This window comes from Neopelma chrysocephalum, unplaced genomic scaffold (assembly GCF_003984885.1).
Source record: "Neopelma chrysocephalum unplaced genomic scaffold, ASM398488v2 Primary Assembly neopelma1_62, whole genome shotgun sequence".
Classification (NCBI taxonomy): domain Eukaryota; kingdom Metazoa; phylum Chordata; class Aves; order Passeriformes; family Pipridae; genus Neopelma; species Neopelma chrysocephalum.
In genome coordinates, this window is record NW_020897719.1 from 9,272,293 (window position 1) to 9,291,723 (window position 19,431).

Sequence of the window (19,431 nt, forward strand, 5' to 3'; positions counted from 1 at the left end):
TTGCATTTTTTAATTTTCTTTTAACTCATCTCTGTATTTTAGTAGTCTGTCTCTAGGCTGGTTTTCTTTTCTTTTTACTCCTCCAAGTCACAATAGGGTCTTAAGTGTTTGTTTCTTACAGATCTGGTTTCCTTGATGCACCTGTATGCCCTTCTGCCCTCATCTCTGTGATGGTTCTTGTCTCTTATCAGTTACATTTCCCTGTATACTGTTCTCAGCAGTCTAAACATCTAACAGGCTGAATGGTTCATGCACTCTGAAGGACACAGTATATTTGTCTAAATTCCAAAAGCTCCAGAACCTTCACAGACTATTTCCTGCTAGGACTGAGCCAGAGTTTGGATGGATCCAGTAACGTTTGGATATCATAACCTGGATATAGACTTGGTGTTGAAAAGCAGGCCAGCACAGATCATTGTGTCACTTTGGCCTTCAGCTATTTAGTGCATTGGCATATTGGGGAGAATGATTAAATTGAATTTGTTTGCAATCCTCAGGCAGGGTTGTTTGGACTGAATTTGGTAAGATTTGTTTCCATTTCCTCTGCTGGAACACTGTGGGACCCTGGGTGGTCACAAAGTGGAGAGAATGTTATCACTGTCATCTTCAAACTTCTTTATTTTTCAGTTATAAGTAAGAGAACTTAAAAGTTTTTGACATGGAACTGGTACTGTATTTACTACCTTGAGTTCTTTCTTCTCTTTAGGCTGTGCTTTGTGGCTGAAAGCCTCTCCCATCATACCCAGTTTTTCTTCAGATCAGACTATCCCTACTCACTCTCCCTTTTTATTGTGTTATTCTGTTGAAAGAGAAAACCTGCATTTAAGATGTGGCAACATGGAAGAGAGAGTGTGGTGGTCTTCAGTCCAGACAGTTTTATTTTACTAATTGAAAATATTTATAAGGGCAGAACTTTGATTATGTACAACTGTGTAGTTAATCAGAATTAATTAATATCTGAAGTAACAGGTAGGTTCTGGCACATCACCCTTTTCTCTTACCTGGGCTCTGATCCAGCAGTCACTGAGAGCAACAGACTGCTGGCCATTAGGGCAGGCTCCAGGTGTCTGAATGTGACCCTCATTCAGCCTCATGCCTTTAGGACAGGACTAGGTAGTTGAAGAGAGTGAGTGAGCATCTGGATTTCCTTGTGCACAGCACAAGACAGCGGCTGTTTCTGCCTGAATGGCCATGCGCTTGTTTACGAGTGAGAAATTTTTTCAAGTTTTCAAACAGATCTAGACAAAAGGCCTTACAGAAAGAAGCTGCATAGCATCTGCAACAAGTGAAATGGAAAATCTCTCTGCAACTATTTTTAATGCTTACTTCTTCTTTGGGAATTTCTTTAAGAAGTCTTAAGAAGTTAAAAAAAAATCTTGGTAGCTCCCCCAGGAAAACGTGGTAATTGGTAAAATTTGTTTTGTTTTTCTGAGCAATACTCTATGCTAGCTTTAAATGTGGTAGGGTTTGTATTTATATTGAGCTGGAGACTATCATAGTATATAATGCATAATTTAGCCTGACCCTAGCCTGTTTTCCTGGAAGTATATTGTTGACACTCTTATAAGGGAGGAGTTGAGAGTTCGGAAAGGTTATGTACAAAGAGTTCTATTAAAGTCAAGAGTATGCAGCACTTTTTACTCAGAGAGGGAAAGTCTATACATTTATTAAAAGAAGTTTATTGAACTTTATTTTGCACTCTTTGCTGACACTTTGGTAGAAGAGTTCTTCATTGCTGCAACAACTTTGAATTGGAGAGCTTCATTAATCCAAGCTGAGGCTCCTGCAAAATAAGCCAGTCATTGCCATATCTTCTGTACCATGTTTGAACAGCAGCTTGAATGGATGGTTGCAGTGAAAAGAAATTGAATTGCTGTGTCAAAGGTCTCCAACGAGAGGTTTCTTAGCTTGTTGCCTGTCTAAAGGATTTGGGGCTCTTGGCACTGGTGCTAAAAGAATTTGCATCGTTCTGCATATCAAGCAAATACTGTGGAGGGTGGAGGCAGAAAGTGCAGCGGAATTTCTTAGTGACACAAATATTATAGTAATGATAACTTAAGGACTGGTAATGCATTAGAAAGGCTCTTTGACTATAAGCTTTTATGTTTTAATAGTAATTTGTTCTTATAAAAGTAACTACTGTGCCCAGAAACCTTGTTTCACTTTGGAGTGCAGAGATATTGGCACAAAAAGAGCTGTGCCTTCATGTGTATTTCAGTTTATTTGAATTGTTCATGTTTAATCTTTAATTCTGTGTCTGCAATGCATCTTTTTATTTATGTTTATAATTTAATTTATATATTATTTATTTATACAAAATTATTGATATGTATATAATTTTGCCTGTATTTTGAGATAACATTCTGTTCAGGATACTTTTCCTCTTAGAAGTGCCATAAATTATGCAGTCCTGTCTTTGCTTGATCTGTTTGTGTATATGATTTATGTAACATTGCTGTTAAATTTTTATTTGCACCTCACTGTGCACTTATATCGCCTCACATTCAGAAGTAGGTAATGGGACTGTCATTTTAGTAGACCTACATGTGGGAGTAGTAGGTAGTTTGCAGTGCTCCCTCCCCTAGTGACCTTGTAATGTAATTAACTGATACAGCAGAATGATAATTCTTTGAGCAGTTTAACCAAGTATTTCCTTCCTATATGGTTCCTCACAAGCTTGAAATCTGTGTGCCTGAAGACCTTGAAGAAATTTATAAAGCAACTTAGTGTTTTATCACCTTGAGTGATACATTTTATGTGATTTGAGGATTTTGTTACTTGAAAAATACCTGGATTTTCCTCTCTCGTTTATTCCCCTGTTCAGAATGAATCACAAGCATTGGCAATGAATAACATATATAACAGGAATGAAATGGCATCAGCTTTCAAGAACATTTCAGTCACCTCTTTTGATTAGTCTCAGCTGGGAATATTAGATATGACTCGCGTGCTTTTTTAGCTTGTCTGCCACGTAAATTTGTCTCTGTGAGCATGCACAGTTAACAATGAAATAACAGTCCTTCTCTAGATATTATACAATAGGATGGAATGATTTACCAAGGTAACTTAGGCACTTTTGGAAATGTAAATAGTGCCTTATTCTGGATGACTCAAGTATGAGTAAAATGAAAGCAATAAAGAGAGGGGAAGAAAGAGAGGGGTGGGTATTTGTAAGGCCAGGAGGCTCTCATAAGTTGACATGCTTGGCTTGTTTAAACAGAATTTATAGGTCATGCTGGTTTTGTTTAAAAAAATACAAAACAGGCTGTACTAACACACCTAAAATAGATCATTCACTGTCAAAAGCCTGAGCAAATAATTGAAATTTGACAGTAATTTCAAATGAGTTGGCACTGTAGGAACATCAAACAACTTTCTTTCTCTAGATGCCCATTACCTGCCCTTTTTAAGTCCTACAAGTTACAGACAAGAGATGATATTGCAGGCTGAATAGCTGCACCATCTTACCTTTGTGGACAGAAATAATTAGGCATACACTGGCATGATATGCATTCAGAAGAAAGGATATACAGTACCACCTTTCACTGGTGATTCTACTCTTGGCTTCTTTATTATGCAGTCATCTGCTATTGTCTTCAGTTCTCTCAGAAATCTCTCTCTGCTCCTTAATCCTGCTACTTCATGAAATGGAAATAGAGAAGAAAAATACTGTTATCCAAATTTAGGCAGATGGACAAGTAGCATTATCTAATGGCTCTAGTTTACTGCAACACACTGAAGGAACCCTGTTTCTACTACAGTATGGAGACATGGAATATGATAGCAATTTCTCCAGTGTCAAAATGCTGACTGTAAAGAAATAGTCTCTTTTGGATAATGATATATATCACATAACTCAAAAGTGTATTGATTTTTACTTTTGGGATTAATTAGTATGAGAACTAGACCTTGATGTAGTTTCCACTGAAACAATGATTGAATTCTCATTGACTTCAGAATAAAAATAGTCTGACTGCAGATGCTTAGTTTTACTGGTTTGGAGATATGTTTTTTTATTAGAAAGTGCTTGCTTTTGTTATGGAGACAAAGGGACTGGGAGGGTAGTTAATAATTGGCTGAAGGTAGTATTTTTCATAATGAAATAGAAGATTCTTATATTTAATGAGTGGGAAAAAGAATGGCAAAAGGATTAGAGAGATACAATCCAGATAAACAGCTCTGGTAGTTGAATGCACCTGTATCAAATCTACTGAGTTATTCCAGTTAGCTGGGAGTCTGGCTCACACAATCTAAAAGCATCCAGCATCATATCTATTCACCTTGCAAGTCCCTGTGACTAAGCTGCAAAAGTGAAGAATTGCAGCAGCCTATAGTAAAGAGGATAAAGGAGCACCAGAGTATGTGCAGGGAAAGAAGGAAGCAGTAACACTGGTGGAAATGGCAGATAAATAAAATCCGATCTCCATACACATCTGAGGGTTTGTCTATAAATCAATATACTTTGCTTGTAAAAAAGAGGTGAAAAGCTAACAGCATTTCCTATGAGCCTCATTCATTCTACACCACTGATGAGTTCCATAGAGCTAGTTTGTTGAGAGGGCTCTTCTAAATGGGGATGTACTTCCCAAAGCGAAATTTTATGGATGTCAGTCAGTAATAATATTTAAAGCAAATAGATTATATCCTTATTCAGTGGATATACTCATGTGGAATCTTCACAGGTGACTTAGATGGCTCACAACTTTGGAAATCAGATTACCTCCAGGGCACTGGGAAAATTTTTCAAGTTTAATAGGAAGAATTCCAGTATTCCATAAGCTGTGAAGGAGTGGAAGAGAAAGCTCCTCTGTAAAGTCTCCTGCTGCCTGGCTTTTCATGTTATTGTTGGCACCGCAGCAGCACTGTGCTAAAAGGTGGGACATGGGCATCTATATCCCATCACAGCATATTCTCTCTGAGGAATATCCTGACCTAAGCAGAGGAAGTAATTTTACTGGTAGTCTGAAATTTCCCCAGTGACATAGTGTGAGTATGTCTCTGGCTTATGTTTGCATTCCAGAATGAGGAATGTTTCTTCTAAAGGACTCATGGTAGTTGGTAGAAGCCAAAGCTGTTTCAGTCTCTCCATTCCTCTTCCTTCCCAGCAGGTGGTGGGGCTGGAGAAAGCAGGGACCAGTATTTCAAAGTCGGCTTGTATTAGACAAGGAAGGAATGAAAGAAGGAAAGAAGGAAGGGAGGGAAGAAGGGAGGAAGGGACGGAGGGAGGGAGGGGAAGGAAAAGAAAGGAAAAGGATTGAGCCAGTGTAGCTATGTTGTACACAGCAACATTGAGGATGTTATGCTGATTTACACTAGCTGAGAATCTGACATCCAACTCATTTGTGAAAGAAAATGTATGATATAATTAAAAGCCACAGATTACTTTTCTATATCAGCTTGGTGCTTAATGCCACTCCAGTGAAATAGAAAAGGACAGTTCCATTTTAACACTTTAGCGCTTTTTCAAGGAAAAAAACCATAGAAAATAAGGAAACAAAACCCAAACAAAGCAGCTGAATTGCAGGGCTTCAGTCTCTTTTAGTGATGCATTTCTGGAAAATAATTTTCTGTTTTACTGGTCACGGAAAATTACTCATATGTTTGATGATTTATATTCTGCTCTTGTTGTCTTCTCATCATTTTTTGTCTCCATATTATTTAATTTCTGTAAGTGTCATTTCTAAATGGAACAGAATGAACTGTGGGTCTCCCACCTACATACCCAGGTCTTTTATCAACGTTTTTTAATGCCTGTTTGGTAGTCTGCTGCCAGCCTTTTAAATTTACCTACTAACAATTGTCAGTTCCCTCTTCATTCCTGGATGCAGATACAGATACAGATATAGATATATGTGTATACATTGTACGAGAAATACTTAGGCACTGGTTAAGGATGAGACCAGTAGGGGTTTTTTACAGAAGATATTCTCACCCTTCATGTAGTTCAATAGGGAATATTTTCTTGTGGAAGATGGAAGTGATGGGAAGTGAGAGTTTTCTTTAAACATCTAGAATTTAGTGGAAGAACTCCAGTTCTCTATCTAGTAGCTTCAGTAGAGTGATCCAAAACCTAGAAAAACATTTTATTCTCTTAAGGCCATAGGAATTTTCTGTGGGGGCTGAGCATGTATACCTGTTGATTTTCTCATCAGCTTCCAAGACTGGATATGACTAGAAAAGCCCTTTGGGTTTCCAGAAGCCCATACAGATGAAATTGCCATTTCTTGCGGGTTATCTGACTTCGTTTCTGCCCTGCCTTTCCGATAATCTGGACAGCTGTCATGATTTTCACCCATTATTAGCAGAAAGCCAGTTAGGTCATTTTCTAATATTCTATTCACTGTTGTCATACAACTTTACCAACTTTAGTGCAGTAGAATGAGTTAGGAAAACTCTATTATCTCCTACTTTATAAGTTAGGAACCAAGGTAATGAGAAGTAAAAAGTTTAAAAAAACTTCAAAATCTACAGGATGTTGAGACAATGTTGAATTTCCGACACTGAGAAGACCCCTAAGATTTCTAACTGCAATGGAGTAGCAGAGGCATATAATAAAATGTCTTCCCATATATCATGGGGAATCCTAAACTCTGAGTCAGTGGGGCAGTGACTGGAATAGCAAAGGCCCAAACTTGTACGCAACTGTTTTCCAATGCCTTGTGATTGACTCTGTTGTGAAAACAAAATCTCGCATGTGGCAGTCTAATGCTCTGCTCTATTGCATGTTAGGCAGATGCAACAGGATTTTGTTTTATTGTCTTTTTTATCAGAGTTAAGGTAATAACTTACCTGAAGTTGCAAAGCATGTGGAGAACATTTCCTGCTCTTGTACTCATGGTTTCATCTCTTTTCTTTTTCAGTGAGTATGTTTTTGAACACATTAACCCCCAAGTTCTATGTTGCCCTGACAGGCACATCCTCATTAATCTCGGGACTTATTTTGGTAAGTACTAGATGTATTAATATCACTTTACAGTTTGATTTAGATATCCAGAATGGTACTTTGGGCTTTATGCAGATTAATAGGTGTCTTTGTTTTTTCCTTAAACTTATACTTCTGCAGCACATAAAATTTGTCTTTATTTGTACTACTTTTTCCGTGAGAACAAAAAGGAAAAAGAGGAGAAAATATTTCAGATCTGTGTCTTTGAAGAAAAAAAAGTCTTGAAGAACAATGTTACCCACTAACAACCCTATAGTAATTCATAACAAGTATTTGCACATTAAGCGCTTCCCTCAACAAGTACTACAGAAATGAAAAAGGCCAGTAAAAGGAAGAGGAGGAGAGGTACCACCTATTTCAGCTTAGCATGGTCCTTTCAGAAAGTTACAGCAGGACTTATTAGAGAAACACCAGTTCTGGTGCCAGGATTCCAAGGGAATCTTTCCCAGTACATATCTGCCTATTTGCTTAAATGTCTGTAGAATATTTTTAAAACATTTAAAACCCCTTTCTCCCATATTTAATCCCTGAGGGCTTCTTTTGTGCAAATTGATGCAGTGGAGTGAATCATAATACCATCACAGTGCAAGGCAGGAGTGGAGTATTTGCACTGAATTTTATTAAATGTCTTCATAGAAACAAATGGAAATAAAAAATCTAAGAATCCACATGGTGTACATTGGCTATTATGCTTATACTAGGCTGTTCTTGTTTCCTCGCTGCCAAGAATTGGCTTACTACTTACACAGATGAATAGTATAGCACAGCACAGCATGGAACAGAATAGAACAGAATGATCATCTAGTCCAGCTGCCTGACTACTTCAGGGCTGACCAAAAGTTAAAGCATGTTTTTGAGGGCATTCCGCAAAAGCCTCTTAGACACTGACATGCTTGGGCATCCAACACCTCTCTAGGAAGCCTGTTCCAGTGTTTGACCACCCTCTCATAAAGAAATTCTTCCTGATGTCCAGTCTGATCCTGCCCTGTCACAGCTTTGAACCATTCCCATGTGACCTGTCTCTGGATACCTGGGAGAAGAGATCAGCCCCTCCCTTTCCACTTCCCCTCCTCAGAGAAAGGTTGTCTTTGTTTTAGTCTTGTTTGTTCAATCAGTCTTAGGTCTTTTGTCTATAAACAAGTTGTACACTTTTAAAATCTGCTGGATAGAAGCTGCAGACCCTCCGTCACCACACTAAACTAGGAATGAAATTGAGGGACCAATGAGACCATGCAAAAGTTACTGTAGTGATAAGTGAAAAGAGGAAAGAGGGAGACATGACTAGGGGCTGGTTCACATCACCTCAGATCTCCTGATCTCAGAGAAACCTGAAAGCAACTAGAATCCTAACTAAACATTGTCAGTTTGGTGTGGAAAAGTCACACCTCTCACTTCCACGTGGCCTGTAGCCGATGTAGACAAACAAACAGCATCCTTGACTACTTAATGCCTGTGAGACTCTCATCACGTAGATGATTTGTGCACTGCTGCTGTGCCTTGCTCTGGGTTTCCTCATAGCAGAAGGCAATTACCTAATGTCTGCACCTTGGGCATTCATCATTCTTGTATGGATTGAGCCCCAAAGCACAGGACAGAACTCCAGAGGGACCAACAGAACTTTCAGAATACTAGCAGCAGCCAGACCTGCAAGACTTGGATTCAGTTCAGCACAACTCATTCAAATGCCCGGGGGGAAAATACTGAATGCTACATTCAGTACTGTCACTCAGAAAGAAGAAAATGCTGGGCCCCACCAACAAGATGAGAAGGAATGAGAGAAATAACATGGATTTCACAGCACAATTCCTTATTTGTTGCTAGAGAGCAAAGACAGGAGGAGGAGGTCGCGAGACAAAGACAGTTTGTGCCCTATTGAATTACCTCACAGAATCAAACAGGAACAAAACCCTGAAGAGAGTCTAATTTATCTGGAGCTAAATTCTGTGTATATCATGATTACAAATCTAGGAACATTTTTTTTATACTGTAGTCATGAAGGCAGTTTCTGAGGACTTAGCTCAGAAGTAGATGACTTGTAAGCAAGAAGTTTCTAATTTTGATGGAAAGGACAAGAAGAAAGTGGCAAGGAGTCTTAAAGACACTCATATGAAGAAGGGGCAAAAGGGCACTAATAGAAGCCTTTCAAGAAGAGATCAGACTGAGTGAGCCTTAATCAAAAGAAATCACTTGGTGTTGCACGAGAAACTCCATTATGAACAAGTTGAAGGAACATTGAGTTGATGGAGGTGTAGACACAGACTGAACAAAGACTGAAAGTCTTCTTTTGTGTATCTTCACTACTGCTATCAGTCGTCGTCTGCTTTTCACATGCCACCATCCCAAGTGTGAAAAAGATGTGTAGGTCAGGCAGGTAACAGTCAGGAACCCCAGACTACAGGGACCACTGTCAGTGCTGAGAGAAATGTGTTGTTTGTAAACTTGATAATGGAAAAGGAACTAAGCAGACATGGTCATGGAAGAAAGAAACTGCAAGTTGAACAGACCACACATCAGAAATGACAGCTGATTACGTTCTAGTTCTGATTACGTTCTACAGCCTAGTGGTGCTTCAGATTATTTCTTAACCTTGCTGTTTACCTGTGGCCCAGTAACATGATGAATTGCCTGCATTGCCACTTGTGTCAGACTACACAGCATCCTCGGTTCTAAAGGATCCTTAGTGCTGCTAATGGTATTAAGTGAAACTGTTATAAAATAAACATTCTCTTTCCAAATCTACATCACTGGGGTATTTTTTAGACTAGATGTACTAATATTTCTCGGAATTTTCCACCATATGGGCTGGCAGATTTTTTTCCATTATCAGTTGGCTGCAATTCCTAATCTGAAGGAGAAATCACAGCACTGCAGGTTATGAAACGATGGAAAATTCCATCTCTTCTTAAGTGTGGTAACTGATGGGAAAATGATTGCTTTTCCTAAGTCATGTTTGGGTCCTGAAACAATGACTATAAAATTCAGCCTTGGGCAATTGTATGCTACATGACTCCTTTGCAAAACAATACACTCCCATCTTATTTTGTCTCTTACTTTGTTTTAATTCTTTGGGTAAAATTCTGGCCTTGCTGTAGGCAATGTGGCTTAATTGAAGCAAGGATTTCAGACCTTTTTTCTTATAGCTCAGAACCATACAGAAAATACTTTTCTATCTCAAGCTTTCTCTGTAATTACTTGAGTACAGCACATAAAGTTAACAATTTAGCATATATTCACTTCATCCTTGCACTATTTTTAGACATTAAAAATAGGAACAAGATTTAGTCCAAAGTTGCATTAGAAATACTGTATTGGGAACTTGGTTCCACCACAGTTAATTTCAATCCAGTAAAATATAGTGTTCTGTCTCCAAATACAATGAGCTGCATTGTATTCAGTGTCTGGAAGGCTGAGGTTTTCCACAGGTAGGGTAATAAAACTGTCATGAAACACAGCTGACGTCCAGTAAATGCTGTGAACTGGAACTGTGTAAATGCCACTGAGATCTCTAAATAAAGCCACATATTTAACATACAGTTATCACCAGAGTGAAGGTTGGTCAGCAGTCTTGGGTGGCACTTGAACTGCAGACTGGTGGAGTCTTGGTTCTAACAAAGCACAGGTAGAAGAACCTCAGACTTGAATCTCCACCAAGAAAGCCTTGTTATTCTACTTCAGAGCTTGCAACAGTAATGAGAGTCTTCTGCTAGAGAATGAGAAACATTCTGCAATGAACCAGGTCTTTCAGATACAAGAATTAGGAAGCCAGTCTACAAAGGCAGAGCATGAGTTCTGAGTCTACACTCTGCCTAGCATTGAGCAGCTGGGCTGTCTGCTACTACCAAGAATGTGTATAGCATGTGAGAGTCCCGGCCTTTTGTAGCCAATGGTACTACTACGGGAAGTCTAAGTGTGGACCTGAGTAACACAGAAGGACTTGTCTTATCTTCTGTAGATATTAATTGTTCTTCTTGTTTCATTCCCTTTGTGTAGTCTGCTGCAGAGGGGCAGAAAGGTGACTGAGTTCTGGGTGTTGCTACAGACTCTGTGAAAGTCTGACAAGTGTGCAGAACAGCATTTGATGGCTGAAAAGCAATACATGATAATTGTTCAAAGTTTCTGCTCTGGCAGAGAAGGCTCATAGGTCAGGAAGGGCAGAATCATCATAGGGAGTTCCTAAGAAATTAAAAAACCCATGCCAAGGAACAAATGAGAGAGGAAGGATCTATCAGAAGGCAGGCTATAACCCAGGCCACAGAGAAGGGTATCGTAACTAGCTGGGGTCTACATAGTGTTGAGAGAAGTACTATACTTAGTCAAGGCAATATATTATTTTCTTTCCCATTTCTGTATTTTTAGAGGTAGATGAAGTAAATAGCTATTTATTTTGAATAAGCTGCTTGTTAGCACTGCATGTATCTTCTCCTGCTGACTCTTTGAGATAAGACAAGTGGGCCAGGAGCAGAGTCTAAGAGGATGTTGAATGCGTGTACTTCATGCATAAGGAATGGGGCTGCATATCCTTCAAGACTGTCATTAAGGACACTGAGCATGGTCAGAGGTATATTGACTGTTTCCTAGATCCAAGCTGGGCAGGACGGAGGATCTGCTTGAGTCACTGGCTACCCGTCACAGCTAAATAAAGTAGACTAGAGGCTTTCTGTGTCGGAAGGCAAGTAGCATTGTGTAGTCACAGTCATATGGATAAACACTCTTGCCTCCCAAAACAGGATAATCTTTTCCATACTGTCTACTGGAAATAGCCCCTGGGCTGTAATATCCCTAGAACGTGTGCAGTCATTACCTGGGAGAGTTGACACAGGCCAGGCAGTGTGCAAGCAAACAAACAGCATGGATGACTTGAGCCAGCCAGACCTGTGCTGTGGTCCCATTGTATTTATAAAATAGGCTTAACCATGGAATCAAGTTCTGCCAGCATTATGCTGTTCCTCCAGAGAGTAAGTTTCATTTAAATCCATTAGATCAGTTGTTACCACCACTGCTGTTAGAAGAGTACTCCAAATCTTACTCCTCTGAGACCTGGAAGACTCATTACGAGCCTGAAAGAGAAATCTGAGCTGTGGAAGTTGCCAGCAAACAAAATCCTTTACTGCTTCTGTTGAAGACTCCATACACACACACATATACTAGGAGAGGATGACAGAGAGAGTTCTCTCTAAGAGAGGATGCCTGTCTCAGATATGATAAACGGAAAAGCATAATTCAAATTACTGATAGAATCACGCATTGGTTCAGTGAGAACCACCATCAAAAACATCCCTTGTGAACTGATGCATTTATGATGGAGTATCTGTTCTGAAAAACCAGGCAGGAAGATCAGATAACCAAGTGATGCAGAATAGATTTGTTGCTACAGAGATAGATAACATTATGTGGGACTGTTTGTATGTGAGAGCAGAGATAAGAAAGAGGACGACTGTAATGTTTTCATTGCACAGGGGAAGAGAAGCACCTGCACAGAGAAGCAAAAGCAAAAAAAAGTCCAAAGCAAGTTTTCAAAATGCATTAAAAAGACAACATTTCCAAAATCAAATACTCTTACATTAAGCAATACCTATACCAGATTAAAAAACAAAAATTCTAATTTGCATTTCTAAACACACAAAGCTGGAAATTTTCAGAACAGGGTTTTAACTTGGCCTTTGTGAACATAATGGTCCCAAAAATCCCTTGAGGGTTTGGAGATGTTTGACCCTGTTCCAATTTGAAAGCACAGGCACCAAGTAGAAAGAGCCCCAAGAAGTTTGCCACTGCTGTGAAGGGGAGGAGATCTCTGAAGTTGAGCTCCCCTCTTACTGTATGTATATGACAGAAATGAGGTGGCCTTTTCTTTCAGAAGTGGTGCAGAAAGGATCTTTCTGATTAATGTGCTCTCTAACTCAGATATCTGTCAATGGGTAATTAATCCTTGTATTCAGCTATTATTCTGCCAGATGATCTCTCATCTGCTGAACTGTCAAGACGGTTGACTTCATGTTGCTTTCAAATTGGATGATGCAGTTAGAAGTCAAATTTGATTTATAGAAATCAGGTTTCAAACCAGCTGACACTGTCTGAGAAAGGTGCAAAAATTCTGCAAAGAGAATTTATTAAGTACCAGAATACAAATTACCTCCTCATACACGCTGAACAAATCACTCTAAGCAAAGGCTTATGATGATGATTTATGGCTTTAATTTCTAAGAGACAGTATGCGTTGAGATCTGTCTGATATTTCCTGGCATTGGATTCACTCAACATAGCAAATATTTTTCAAAGCTGCCTTAAACAATTTATGAGCTTTAATGCAATTTTTTAAAGTAATTAATGTCTTTTTACGTCTGGGGAGGCAGACTTACAGCTGTATCACGTATTTCAGCAAGTTCCTATCACTCAGCTGAACTGTAACAGTGACCACGTGTATATATATATATATATACACACACAAATTCTTTGTGATTGTCCCCTCAGTTTCACTGAAATTCAGTGTGATGGCTTTCCAGCTGGTATACATATACATTTTGCAGGGTGAGTGGGCTCAAGCATGCTTTTGTACTACTCACTCCCTCTCTGAGTTTTACTGACTTTCCATCTAAAAGCTGATCATGATTGAAATAATGAGCAGGAATTTATTAGCACATTTTGGAAAACCATTTTTTCCCCCTTCTCTCAGAGAAAGTATGAAGCTTGTTAGATGTAGTTTAAAAAATATTGTGGGAGGGAGAGTGTGGAGCCCAGCTTGAATCTCTCTGCAGCAGGTAGACCCCTAAGAGGCCTTCCAGAGCCTGCTGGCTCCTGTCTGGCCCTCCAGAACCTGCCCTACAGCATGCTGACGGTGTTGGAAATGTGAAAGCAATCCTTTCCCTTGTTGCTGATTGTGCCTGATTGTAGTAAGAATTAATAAAGAACCTTTTTTTGGAAGAGATTTTGTCAATGCTTTCAGCACTGGCATAACACATGGAGACACCGGGTAATATAGAAAGGCCAGAGATTGCTCATTCACAATTTCTAGTGCAATCAGTATACAAAGTACCTCCAAATTTCTCAAAACTCCATAGATTTGCTTTTTTTTCAATTGTTGATTGTAGATGTAGATGTTTGGGTGATGATTCAAGTACAACTTTCCTATTCATTAGAAGCATGTGTTCCTTTACAATTTTTACAGTCTCAACCTTTTCCATATTTATATGAAATAGTCTTCATTTCCAGGTTTATGTGGTTTCCTGAAATATGTGTATTCTTACTGAATAATATCGCTTTTTTGGTGAAAATACCACAGATATATATTTATGTGTATAATTGCAATTATAAGGAGTTCTTTTAGGCTGTGAAATGACTTTCCAAGTAGAGCTCTATAAGTAATTTTTTTTTTCTGATTTGCTAGCTGAACCAAAAGCCTGAAAATAAAATGAATTCTGGGTCAGCCTAAGTCAGCCAAACTAAACAAAACACAGTTCAGCTGGGGGAAAAAAAAAATCCTAAAAGTATTCAGCTTCCTGGAGTTTGTTTGTAATTTTTAACATTTTTTTTTTATTAAACTCAGTGAATTCCTTTGGAAGCATTTACTGGGGAAACAAGAAAACCTGCTTTTCCTCACGTTCCCTGGACTGCAGAGGGAGCTGGGGCAAGACGAGGCGGGTTCACTCCTGACTGCACCATCCCATCGGCGTGGCTGATGTCGGGCAGCATGGAGTTGGTTGGGGTTTTTTCTTTCTTTTTTTTTTTTCCCCAGAAGTCAGTTTAAAGGAAGGGTCCTAACAATTTTAAACGCCTTTAAAAAAGAAATAACCTGACGTAAGGTTCTTTGAGGTTAAAAAAAAAAATGCACTGACAAGATGACAAGATTTGAGATTCCCCATCTAAACTTGGATCACATTGAACCTCCCGGTTAACCTCAGTACCGTCGGGCAGGGGTGATGCGGGCAGGTGCCTCCCTCGGGATGCGCGGGGAGGGGGCGCGGGGTGGCTGGAGCTGCCGCTTCACTTCTCGGGCTGAGGCGGCAGCGGGATGCAGGGCGGGGGAGCGGGGTGGGGAACGGGGGGGCGAGGGAGGAGCGGGCCGAGGGGCGGCCCGAGGGCGGCGCGTCTGACGGTGTCTCCGCGTTGCAGATCTTCGAGTGGTGGTACTTCCGCAAGTACGGCACGTCCTTCATCGAGCAGGTCTCGGTGAGCCACCTGCGCCCCCTGCTGGGCGGGGTGGACAACAGCGCGCCCAGCGCCGCCAGCGCCGCCGGCGGGGACGCGGACGCGAACCGACAGAGCGTCTCCGGTGAGCGGGACCGCGAACGGCTTCCTTTACACTTGTGCTGTTGTCAAACAAAAGGCAAAGCTGCTTCATTAATTGCCAGTTGCATCTTTCCAAGTTCGTGCAGTGCGTATTGCTCGGGCTGCGTGGCTGATGCATTTATTTCCCCCCTTGTTCTGAAAGCCCTGCTAGATTCCACGTGCCCTTTCTGCAGCACCGTTTATCCAGCGGAGGGCCACAAGGATGATTAAGGGACTGGAGCATATCTTCCCGAGGAAAGGCTGAGGGCGTTGGTCTTGTTCGGCCTCAAGAAGAGACGAGTGAGAGAGGACGTCATCAATATCTATAAGTGTCAGAAGGGAGGGTGACAGAAGGATGGAGCCAGGCTTTTCTCTCTCGGTGGTGCCAAGCAATAGGACAAGAGGCAATGGGCAGAAACTGATGAACAGGAAGTTCCACTTGAATAGGAGGAGAAAGTTTACTGTGTAGGTGACCACACACTGGAACAGATTGCCCAGAGAGGTTGTGGAATCTCCTCACTGGAGATATTCTATCTGGATGTAGTCCTGTGCCATGTGCTCTAGGATGACCCTACTTGAGCAGGGAGGTTGAACCAGGTTACCCACTGGGGTCTGTTCTAATCTGATCGATTCTGTGATTCTAGAGGCACATAGTATTTGTATTGAAATAGTTTTGAGTAATAACAAAGTTGTAAAAAAAACCAATCAGGCAGAGTTAGGAATGTCTATCTGGTTTTGCATTACTTTATTTTTTAAATAATGTAAGCAGTATGTAAACAACAATTGGATTTCACTTCAGTAAGAGGAAGCAGTGACTTTCAATAGCCTGAGGGCTTGTTCTGTTCCTGACTCTGCTATCGATTTGATTTGTGAATTTAGGCAAGTCCTAACATAGTCAGGTTTTTAAAGAAGGCCTCCAGTTTAGGAGGCATCATTTCAGGCATGTGGGGCTCAATTTTTATGAGCTTCCAGGCATTCAGAGCTCCTACAACTTTCAGTGCAAGGAGTGAAGTTGTCTGACCTTAAGCCATTCAGAGCTGAAGCACTTCGAGTTGGGTGCCAGGTTGCCTGGGGGATGCTTTCTCTGAGAGACAGGCCATCCTGCCTAAAACGAATCAGTCCCCCAAGCACTGATCTTTATGGACTGAAGGAGTCCCAGGGGAACTTGTCTCCCTACTTAGGTGACTCAGCTACCTGGGGAGAATGAATTGAAAAATTAGCCCGTGAGTGATGAAGATGCTGAAATGCTATTGCTTCTCCCTTGAGTTGGAGATACTCACTGTTAAAGTCAGGGAGCATCTTGGCTTGTGTTCCTCCTCTGCAAAACGAAGCTTACCTTTTTCAGCCCTAGCTTGGTATACAGACCATAATCTTAATATTGGAAATTAATTCAGCTTTCATTAGGGATGTGCCCCTAGAATCAATTGCAATTTTATTAAATTCATTTCCTCTGCAGGCTTTTAGGACAGAATTAGTAAGTGAGGAAAAATGAATGAAAAGAAAAAAATCATTTATGTAGAAAACGTTGTTCAGCAACTGAGATGCTTATGTCTGTACCTAGCAAATTTTATTTCTGCTCTTCAGTGTGCGTGACAACAACAAACAAAAATTAGCTTTGAACTCACATGTTAAATAAAATTGGTGGCCTCAAAAAACCTTGTTCTCTACAGGTTACTTCTCCTTAGGGAATCCTCCATATATCACAGCAAAGTCAGCTGTTGTCATTCCCATCTGAGGAGAGGCTGTGAATAGCAGCACTGCGTGGTCCAGGATATTAGATTTGGGTGAACTGGCAGAAAGCAATAGGATGGCTTGGAAACACCTGTGTGCACTCATCAGTGTGCTCAGTCACACTTCAGCAGCTCTGAAATAACTCCCATAATTTTAAAGCAGAAGGCACAGTATTTTGACTAAGGAGGTTCACCCAAGCATCTTGGCTTTTCTGATATAAAGAAATAGTCAAGGAGTGCATTTGCTTTCAGTGCATTGGCACTGAGTTGGTACTCTTTAGTGTCTCTGGAAAGTATATCTACGAATAGCCTGTTATTCATACCTTAAGAAAGATATTATTGCTCAAAACATGATCATGGTACAAGTATCTGAAAGGTTAAAATAAGGACATAGTTATATTATTACTTTGTAAGGTAATGGAAAAGGCAACCTTTTCAGTTTAGCGTGCATCAACACTGGGATATTTCTTTCCCTATCCAGCAAGGTGAAGATGGCTTTTTCTTTTGGCTCACCATGTTTTCCTGTGTAGATGTTTGACTGTGGTAGAAAGTTGCAGTTAATACCTTTGTTCTTTAGAAAGATCAGAAGAATGTTGTTGTACTGGCCAGCATGTTAGCAGATACCAAGATGAAAGAAACAAGAGCACACCATGTTTAACTAGCCAGGCAGATGCCAAACCACCCCCAGGACCTGGAGGTGGTAATAAAAGCCCTTCTTCACCTCCCCTTTTTGTTGCCCAGTTCAACCTTTCCCTGCTACAGTGTCAAAATACCCCATACTTTGGATAAAGCATAGCCACTTGAATTTAAATAAGATGAAAGAAATGATGTCACTGCAATCAAATAGTTGTCACCTAATCTTGTTGGTTGCAAACAGAATAAGTTAAGCCATTGAATTATACCTCTGGAACTGAGAAGTCTGATGTTGATTTAATATTTACAATGGTTTGAAAGTCATATGATGTAAAAACTGTTGAGCTGAAGCTTGTCAAGCAGCCATACCCTCTGGCTGCACAGCAGAGCAGCTGAATGTCAATCAAGCACTTCTGCTGAGTAAACCAGTGGAACTTTCTAATATTAGCTGCTTGCTGAAGTGGGTAGTTGAAAGATACAGATGTGTAACCAATGCAGTCACTCTTGCCCAAAGTCTGCCTATTCCTGTGTCTGTTTTATACACTTTATGGGTGCTGTAGGCAGCAAACTGAGGGCCCACCTCCTATGCCACTTGACTAGTTTTTGTGTAGCTGAAGGTGTCCTTATGTTGCTGCAAATAATTTATGTAAAATGCTTTCTATCCATGCCACTGTAGCCTCATACTCAGAAGTGGGAGCTATGTCCGTGAGAAAAGAGAAGGACTTGGCTTGCCGTTCAGTATTTCTGTCTAATTCTTTAATGGAACAGGCATAAAGAGAACAGGCATATACTTACCATAAAGATACCCTTCTAAGTCTACCAGAAAACTAATGTTGTGATCCCTTTAGAAATGATGCCACAAAATTTCATAGGGAAAAATGTGCTGGTTGACTTTTGTCAGTGGAAAGCAGCTGGTGAAATGCTGGAGGGCCAGTGCTACTATTGAGGTTTTGCAGAGCACCATGTGAGGTGTCATCCAGTAGCAGATCTGTGGTAGAACAGTATGCTGCCTCTCAGTGAGTCCTTATGCAAGTACTGGGTTTAATTCTGGTCTCACCTTCACTGGAGTCAATGAATTGTCTTTGTTGAAATTAAGAGAATAAATCTGGTGTTAAATTAAAGGAAAAGCCAGAATCAAGACCTCACCATTTCAAAAGCTATAGATATTGATTATATTTTTTTAGTTCTGCTTTAAATTACATTCTTGTGGATTTTCAGTTCTATTACTTCTTGTAGTGTGAAGAATTCACAATTTTTCCCCCTGAGGGAAATTTATAAAATGCTTTTAATGTTCCCAAACCTTTGCAACGCAGTGGACTTTTCTCTGCCAGTCAACTTCAGCATCTGCTTATAACTTAAGTAAGAACAGCAGATGTTTCCATGGAGTTTTATTTCATGAGCTGAGGAGGAATTAAATTTGGCAACTGTAGCTGAGATTCTCAGTGATTTACAACATTAACTGGACAGTGATGTTTTTCTGTAGAAATAACAAGTCTGTAGGGACTGAATTAATTGCTATTTTCCAGTGTAATAACCCAGTGTGATCTCTTTTCAGTTCTGCATTATGGTAAATGTGAGTCCTGGCACTAATCAGTATTATCTTTTCATCTGGCATTTGGGGCTTTGTTAGTGGTTATTTGTCTGGAATGATTGCATTTGTTGACACTAATTTATAATTAAATTATTATTTAAGAAAGGGCGAACAGTCTGGTTACCTGAATCTCAATGCTTTTGATGATTTTTTTCCATTTTCACCTATAAAAAAATAAATCATTTGATAAGGCTCATTATATGTTAACTGATGTTTTTGATAAGCATCAAATACCATTGTAATATGGGAGAGGTTCATTACTGTGTGTTTCT

General features: G+C 40.0%; 1 protein-coding gene across 2 annotated transcripts in view; it reads left to right on the forward strand.

Moving 5' to 3' along the window:
- The window catches only part of ST7 (suppression of tumorigenicity 7), a 142,740-nt gene that overhangs the window by 70,879 nt on the left and 52,430 nt on the right, over positions 1-19,431 (forward strand). For both annotated transcript variants that reach the window (XM_027682281.1, XM_027682282.1), the window contains exons 2-3: positions 6,861-6,943; positions 15,050-15,209. In XM_027682281.1, coding sequence (XP_027538082.1) covers positions 6,861-6,943; positions 15,050-15,209 — 243 coding nt within the window. The remainder of the gene's footprint in view (positions 1-6,860; positions 6,944-15,049; positions 15,210-19,431) is intronic.